The sequence below is a fragment of the Leiobunum rupestre genome, chromosome 7 (genome assembly GCF_980474605.1).
Source record: "Leiobunum rupestre chromosome 7, qqLeiRupe1.1.hap1, whole genome shotgun sequence".
Lineage (NCBI taxonomy): Eukaryota > Metazoa > Arthropoda > Arachnida > Opiliones > Sclerosomatidae > Leiobunum > Leiobunum rupestre.
This window is the reverse complement of record NC_143390.1, coordinates 36392154-36400614: the sequence shown is the minus strand read 5'-3', so window position 1 is coordinate 36400614 and position 8461 is coordinate 36392154. Positions and strand designations below refer to the sequence as shown.

Here is an 8461-nt window from a genome sequence, read left to right as displayed (position 1 = left end):
CCCCCCTGGCTACGCCACTGGTTTCAGCGCTACGAAGAACTTCGTTCCATTCATTGAATCCACCAACGATGTACAAGTTGTCTAATAGATACGCGGAGAAAGATAATGATAACCTTTGACTTACTGCCTAAAAAATTGGCTTTTTCAGGAAGAAATTGGCCTTGGGGACTAACTTCGCCGAACAGTGGCACTGGCGTGGCTTCGAACTCTGCTCATGTTGTTGACCAGGCTCCACTGGTTGGTCTTAGGGTGGTATTTCTCGCAAGAACCCAGGCGATTGCATCCATCGTAGCTCCCGAGTGCATAAATCCAACCATTCAGTTCCACAACGCTGACGTTTCAGCGTTCCTCGTGCATGCAACCTCGCTTCTCCCATTCTTGGGTCACGAAGTCAAACGTTCTGACCGAATTCAGACATTCGGTACCGTGTACAACACCGATGACGTAGATAAGATTGTTGAGTACGATCATTCCGTGGTTGGATCTGCGTCTGTGATTGCTTTCGCTGATGACGAACCACTGATTGGTCCGGACATTGTAGCACTCCATATCGGAAATGGGTGAACCGTAAGTCCCTCCACCAGCGGCAAAGATAATTTCGTGGGGCATTCTGGGTCTGGCGAATAGAATGTTGGCATCGAAGATCTCTCCATCTCGGCTTTCTCTGGCGCTACGATATGAAATGGCTTCGTCCACCAGCCGAGAACAACCAACAGTCTTACTTTGGGGTCCAACGCGACAATTCCCGTCAAGAATCTCAACAGAGAATTAAGACTATAAAGGAAAGTCCATCAACGTCTTTTTCGTTGGCGCGTGTCTTACTGGCTGGAGCACAATGCCACGTGAACCACCTTGATGATAATGGGGAAATAGGTGGCTCGGATATCTGGTTCTTTTGCGATCCACACGTTCACTGCCTCAAATACGTCCTCCTCTTTGGTCGCGTTGAGGGCGTCGGATTATAGGTATTCGTGGACGTCGTCCACCTGGAGGCCGCAGAATTCCCCACTTTGTCGCAGTACCTTGAGAGACGTGATCGGCCACTTCTGTCAGAAACGGTATGAACAGCTTACGCGTGAAACTCTACCTGGGTAAAATTGACCAGAACGAATCAGTCAATTCTCTTCGTCAACGCGACACAACCTTCGAACCTCTTAGCGAGTTGACGGTATCGAGCAGCGTTGATGTTGTCCACGTCTTCCTCAACAAACTGGCAGCATTTGACTAGTAATCCTCCGATCATGAGTACGTGAGACGCTTCTGTCATTTCTTCCACATTTCCCCGAGTGATGGTCAGGTGTTCAGCTTGGTTTCCACCAGCGCGCGTCAAAAAGCAACACTCAGTTTTGAAACGTGCAAATGTTCTTACGCGCGACAAAAAAATAACATTATGACGCGCTCTTACGCGCGTTGGTGGAAACCAAGCTTAAGTCGTAAACGAAATCCAGAATTTGACGTAGTGTGTCTCCGGGCAAAGGTACTTCGAAGATCTCCGATTCTCCGTGGTTTGGTCGAATCCTATTTGCTCTCGCAGGTACGCGCTGTGAATCTCTAATACGGCCGTTTTAAACGTTAGTGGATGTAGCCAACATGTTTCAGTAAGTCAAATGGTGCTCTCACTTGTGAATGGGGAACAGAGCTCCATCAATTGAAAGAAGTTTTCCATCCTGAAACTATTGGCCACGTCCACTTGAGCCTGAAATACTTCGGTTCCTAGGAAGACGACCCGGCTTTAATGAAATCATCAACCTTTCTATCCTCCATTTTCATTGATTAAATGTTTTGTCTAGAGACTCCTTCGTTAGATTTTGGGTTTTTAAATGAATAACAAATTGATTTTAAAATGCTCAACGGGCAACCCATTTTAGAATTATTTTATTTCACGTTTTAAAGGCAATAGATAATAATTCTGCGTTTAGTATCTCTCAACGGAGCCGGGAGTAGTGGCTCACTCCTGTAATCCCAGGCGTCCGGAAGGCAGAGTTTAACCCCCCAACGGGTGGTCGGGATACTTCCGCCACGGGTGTCTCCACCCCTGTCCCCACGTATCCCCCCGTTGGCGTGGCCGTTACACATATCTAGCCCTGATTAATCAGTCATTGTGTGCTGGTGTCTAAGGCCTTGGATCGACACCGATATGTGGATGTCAAAAAAAAAAAGTATCTCTCAACGGACACACCGTTGAATATACAGTAGGTGGTTTTTTTTCGCCTGTTCTGGGTTTTTTGAGCAGGTTAAAAAGCGTAGCCCTATGCTAAAAATAACAAGTTGGCAAGCCAAAATATACCTCTCCTCGGAAGAATGGTCCCTAGTGGTATTAATGGAAATTCGATCAAATGGGACCCGTTCGACCATTTGGGAATCGATAAAATAGACTCAAACCATATGAAATGTGTATAGATGAAACTAACTTCTGTGACTTATAAAAATTAAATCAAAATATGTAGATCAAATATCAGGCTTTAACTGGTACCCGCAGTACCCGCTCACTCCCAAGGTTCGTAAAGAAAAATACACTATTGGCTCATATAACGTACAAGTGTGAATAATACCAATTAGCCTTAGTAGTAGTTAGTGCCTTAACTAGGCAGCAGCGACCGTTTAAACCATGCCTCTATCGTTTAAACCTACGCAGCTTATTCGACTATTGAAAATTTTCACCAGTAATAAATTTGAGAAAAACACTTGAGCGAAGCGACTGTATGAAAGATCATAAATAAAGTGTTTACAAAATTTGAGACGAAAGAGTGGAAGTTAGTCATTTAATGAAATTGCCCATCTCGGCAAATGTTTTTGAAAGGATTAAATAGTAATAAATGATCTAGCAGGTTAAATTTAATTAAAATATTAAAACTTATTAATTATTAAAAACAATTTTCAGATCAATGTTCGGTTCCTTATTTAAAAGGTATTAAAATGCTAATTTAAATTTCGGAAACAAAATGGACTATTTGTAATTACATTTTGTGCCATTTTTCGAGGGGGTGATCGATCGCTATCCGTAATCGGTGTACAACCCGGTAGCTTTCAGTGTACTAAAGTGATTACGTAATCAATTACAGAATTAGCACTACCAAAGGCTGTACTCGCTGTAATCGGTGTACAGAATTTGGGGAAGTGGTTAGCCCCTCGCCATTTTTAACGTTTTCTGGATTCAAGGTGATATATCTCGAAAACGCTTAACTTTAGAACCATAGTTCTTAGGACACTTTTTCTTCATCCCACCCAAAGAACACGACCTTTAATTATTAAATCTGTAAACTTGGCTAGGTATTTTGCAGATTATTCATGACTTTGTGTAAGCTGTTGCGTATCCAAATATTACTGCGGCTCTAGGCATATTTCTCATTGTTTCAAGCGAGATAACGGTTAGTAAGCTAAAAATAATCGAGCATTGTTCAAAATCAACTATAGGACAAGAATGAATTTATTCAAAGAATATAAAGCCCCAGCAATGGAAGGATTGATATTATTGGCCGCGTGTTTTGGCTGCGCTAGAAACTTCCGGCAAAGCAAATCAGAGTAGCCGGAAACGGTTATCGCAACCCGGTCTCTCTTTAAAAACGAGAGGCGCAAAAGTTCCACTAGACGGAGCTACACCTTCCATTCCTGGGGCTTTATATTCTTTGATTTATTAGGATGATATAGTCCAATTAATTTCTCGATATAAAAGAAAAAGAAATGCAATTAATATAAAAAATGCAAATCTACTTCTATAAAAATGGTCTATTAAATAATTATTATGTTGCATTTTTGAAATTATTTGATCCACAGGGAAGACCCTAATAAAGGGGGGGGGGAGTATGAAATGCTCGCACAGAGCCCAAGAAAACCTGGTTACGGCACTGAACCCGAGGAGCTCATAAGTTGTGAAACGAGTCTAGGTGACGTAATGGCGCTAGCTTCTCCGAGGTGGTACCTATAGTGTCTTGGTTAGCTATTAGAATATTATTTGGGTTTAAGCTTAGCTACAATAAAAGTAATTCTGATTATAAACTTTAGTCAATTTTAATAACGTCTTCTTAGTCCCGTGTTTTGATATCTCTTCCTCACCGTTCGTTCTTTATTCCCCGCGCGCGCTTATTCTCCCGCGCTCACGTGTCAATCTACATATTATTCTTCTATAATTTTATATGTGTTATAATAGGCTAGACCGAAATATAAGCTTTTAAATAAACAGAGAATGTTACATTCCTCCCTTTGCGAAACGAAATAGAAAAACAAAACAAATGATTAAAAAAAAGATTTAAAATTTTGCGAAACTGTTTAGTTCATGGTTGTAATCGTTCTGGCCTTCTTATGGTTTTACGTGGACGAAGATTATGTGGTCGAACATTTGAAGGGAGGCTTTGAGCCCGTAACTGGTTGTGAAATTCTCCCAAATTGGCTGGTTGTGCTGCTGGGGCTTTGACTATCTTCTCATGGTCATAGGGGTTGTTATAAATATCTCGAGGAATTTCTATTTCTGAACCTTTTTCTTGACCCTTAGGAAATGGTTTTAACAGAGAGCAATTTCTCTTTAAACGCTTTCCCTCCTTGTTTTGAATGGAAATACTGGATCCGTTGACCTCGATTACTGTCCAGGGCTTAGGGTCGTACAGCGGATCAAATTTATTGCGTTGAATTAACTTCGGTAGTACATTATCACCAATTTTTATTGCGTGGGTAGATGAGTGGTGGTGTTCATCGGAATAGCTTTTCATTTGTTCCTTCTTGGCGATATCTCTTTCACGCGCTTCTTTGTCGTGAGGTGAGGAGTGTACAATAGTTGGAAGTTTTGTCTGAATAGATCGATTAAGGAAAAGAAGTGCTGGAGATTTTCCTGTTGTAGGGTGAGTTGTGGCTCTAAAATTCATTAAGTAGTTTGGAAGAACGTCGTGCCAGTTCATACGTTCTAGAAGGGCGGCACGAATGGTTTTCGCGAGCATTGGCATTTGTCGTTCTACCAGGCCATTCGCCTGTGGCCATCGTGGGGTAATTTTATGATGATTGAATCCATATTCAGTCGCGAATTGTTTGAATTCACCGCCATTAAAGGGTGGTCCATTGTCAGTTTTGACATTCGTTGGGACGCCAAACATCGCGAAAATGTTGCGTAGCGCTTTAATATTAGGAGCAGACGAAGTAGTCGGAATTACCGCAATTATTGGATAGCGACTGTATTCGTCGGCCACGACTAATATGTATTCTCCAGTGGGTGTTGGGCCAAAATGGTCGATGGCAATGGAAATCCACGGGCCTTCTGGAAGAATAGTCATCTGTATCGGCTGGTGTTGAAAATGCGGAACTGTGGCTTGGCAAGCAATGCATGATCCTATGCGAGATTGTACTTTTTCGTTAATGCCTGGGAACCAGAGTTTGTCACGAATTGTTTGTTTTGTTCTCACTATGCCAGGGTGACCTTCGTGAGCGATCGTAATCACTTTTTCAATTAGAGATGTGGGTAGTATTATTCTGTCGCCCCGAAGGATTAGCCCGTTGTTTTCTGAAATTTCTCGGCGGATGTTCTTGTACGCATTCCAAGTTGATAAATCAGTTCCAGTGGCTTGATGAGTTTCCCAAATGCTTGAGTTTGAAATGGCGTCTTTGACTTTGATTAATAGCGAATCCCTATTAGTTTCAGTTACGACATCAGGAATTGATATTGCTCCAAATGGTGGAAAATTTAGCGCGTCCACGCTAGTCGTTGAAGATGTATTCACTGGATGCCTGGACAAATAGTCAGCGGGGTTACTCTTTCCTGGTTGGTAAGCAACGCGAAATTGGTAGTGTTGGAGTCTTAGTATCCAGCGTTGAATTCGATGTGAAGTAAGAGTGCGAGGGTTGTTGAATATAGCGACCAATGGATTGTGATCAGTTAGGATTGTAAATGATGAACCGTTAAGGTATAAGTCAAAATGTTCACAACCAAAAACAATACCCAACGCCTCGCGTTCTATTTGGGAGTAACGCTGCTCAGTTGTAGATAGAGCTTTACTGGCAAAAGCAATTACGTATTCTTGGCCATTACTATCATGTTGGGTGAGAATGGCTCCGACGCCAACCGGACTAGCATCGACTATCACCGTGGTGTGTTTTGATGGATCGTAAAATTTTAGAGACGAGCACCGCTTCATTGTTGCTTTTATGTCATCGAGAGCATGTTGGTGCGCGTATGTCCAAATAAATTCCGCGTCTTTTTTAAGCAGGCTACGTAAAGGATCGGTTAGGGTTGCAAAATTCGGTACAAACCGTGAACAGTAATTGGCCAGTCCTAGGAAACTGCGCATTTCCGATACGTTGCGAGGTGAGGGTAAAGATTGGATGGCTTCGATTTTCCTTGGATCAGGCTTTATGCCTTCGGCTCCAAAAATGTGACCAAAGAAAATTATTTCTAATTTTGCGAAGTCGCATTTGTCCCTGTTCAGAGTCAATCCAGAGTCCGACAAACTTGCCAATACTCGCTTCAGTTTGCGGTCATGATCCTCAGTATTAATTTCTCCAATGATTATATCGTCACTAGTGTTTATTGTGTTTGGAATTCCTCGAACTATTCCTTCGATTGCCTTTTGAAAAATTTCCGCGGCTGAATTTATGCCGAACGCCAATCTTGTGTAGCGATATGGACCCATATGCGTGGAAAATGTAGTTATTTCACGCGACTCTTCGTCCAATTCAAGTTGGTGATAGCCTTTTTTGAGGTCTAGTCTAGAAAAGACGGTCATGCCATTCATGGTGTATATGAGGTCGTCCATTTTTGGAGAAGTATGTTGCTCTCGCTTGATCGCGGTGTTTGGAATGCGCATGTCGACGCACGCTCTAATCTCAGGAATTGGGTTTGTTTCATCTTTACTGGACTCGTTGTCTCTTGGTGTGGTATAAAAATTCAATTTCTTGGGTACGATGACCAATGGAGACAGCCATGTTGTTGGTCCAAACGCTTTTTCAACTACGCCTAAGCGTACAAGTTCGTCAATCTCACGTTTGACTTGGTCACGAAGGTGAAATGGTATACGCTGGTGATAGATGGCGACTGGTGGTATAGTTAAATCAATATGGAGGTGAGCCTTAAAATTTTTCATTTTTCCAATTCCACTGAATAAGTGACTATATTCATTGATGATGGATTTCCAGTTGCTTTCTTTTGGGTTTGTTAGTGATGGCGATAGTTGCGAAATGTTTGGTAGTAAGTTTAAACTTTCAAGAGTTGAGACACCAACAATGTTGTAAGCTGATTTATCAGGGTGTAACACGTGAAAAGTTGCTAAGGACGACTTTATTTTGTACTTAATTTCTGATGAAAATTTCCCAAGAAGGGGAAGTGGATCCTTTGATGCAAAAGGGTATACTTTAAGGTCGGATGGTACGAGCGAGGGTTGAGGGTTCAGTGTTTGGTAAGTGGAGTAATCCATTATATTCACGCAGGCTCCAGTGTCGATGAGCGCTTCCATGGTTGTTCCTCCCACATCGAAAATTTGGATTAGTTTGTTTCTGTTAACAGACGGTAACGGAGGTATGAGAGGACTGCAGTGGTTATCGGAATTCGAACACTGTGTAAGTGTACAAAATTGAGTTGGAGGTGATGAATGTTCCAAGTTATCGTCAATGTGGTTGAAATCGTCTTCAACTATAGCGGCGGTAGTTTGTTGAACCATTTCAGTACGTTTCGTCTTGCAAAACGTTTCAAAATGACCATACCTTCCACACCAACTGCATTGTGCTTCCCTGGCTGGGCATCCAAATGGACCCCGTTGATGCGGAAAATGACCCCCGCAGTTGTAGCAATGTTTGTTAAATCGAGGCTGGCGAAACCGGTTAAATGGACCAGTCTGGGAGAGGATGTCCTGTCGGTGGTAATGTCTTTGAATTTGAGGAGCATCGATTGTCTGTCGTTGGTTGTGGTTAAATTGACTTCGGCTTTGTTGGTTTTGATTGGGCTGTTGTTGGTTTTGTTGCGGCTGATGTTGGCTTTGTTGGTTTTGTTGCGGCTGATGTTGGCTTTGTTGGTTTTGTTGGCTAGTGGTTGGCTGATAGTGGCTGTGGTGAGTCGTAGCACCAGTATTTCGAATTGCAACAACGGATGTGTGGGATTTGCCAGAGGAAACGTCGTTTTCGATTTTGGACGCTTGGTTTTCGGCTTGCTCATATGATCGGGCTGTCGCTAAAAGTTCATCCAAAGTCATTGCTGGGTCACGAAGGGCGATTCTTCGAAGATGGCGTGATGTACATGTTTGAATAATATGGCGTAATATTTCCGTATCAGGGTCGGTGAACCCGCAAGTCTTAGATAATGAACGCAAACGGGTCTGGTATTCATCAATAGATTCAAACTCACGTGGATTAGTGCCTCGAAATTTGAAAACCTCGTAGGTAGTGTTACGACGTGGCAAGAAATGGTCATTAAGTGATTGAACAGCAAGGTCATATTCATCAAGCGCCGCTGCGTTTGGGTTCTGTTGTTGTGGGGGTTGCGGCGGAACTG

The 8461-nt window shown here is 42.6% G+C and overlaps 1 protein-coding gene across 1 annotated transcript; it reads right to left on the bottom strand.

Moving 5' to 3' along the window:
- Positions 1 to 339: 339 nt before the first annotated feature.
- LOC149936130 (kelch-like protein 10) lies at positions 340 to 1267 on the bottom strand. Its single transcript, XM_090153633.1, has 2 exons — positions 1152 to 1267; positions 340 to 721 (listed from the first exon to the last, which is right to left on the bottom strand). Exons 1-2 carry the CDS (start codon positions 1265 to 1267, stop codon positions 340 to 342), a joined length of 498 nt encoding a protein of 165 aa, XP_090009759.1.
- Between the last annotated feature and the right edge of the window lie 7194 nt (positions 1268 to 8461).

Coding starts and splice junctions, on each gene's coding strand:
- LOC149936130 (XM_090153633.1), bottom strand. CDS start 1,267: ATGACAGAAGCGTCTCACGTACTCATGATCGGAGGATTACTAGTCAAA. Junction 722..1,151: donor TACCGTCAACTCGCTAAGAG/GTTCGAAGGTTG, acceptor TGGACCCCAAAG/TAAGACTGTTGGTTGTTCTC.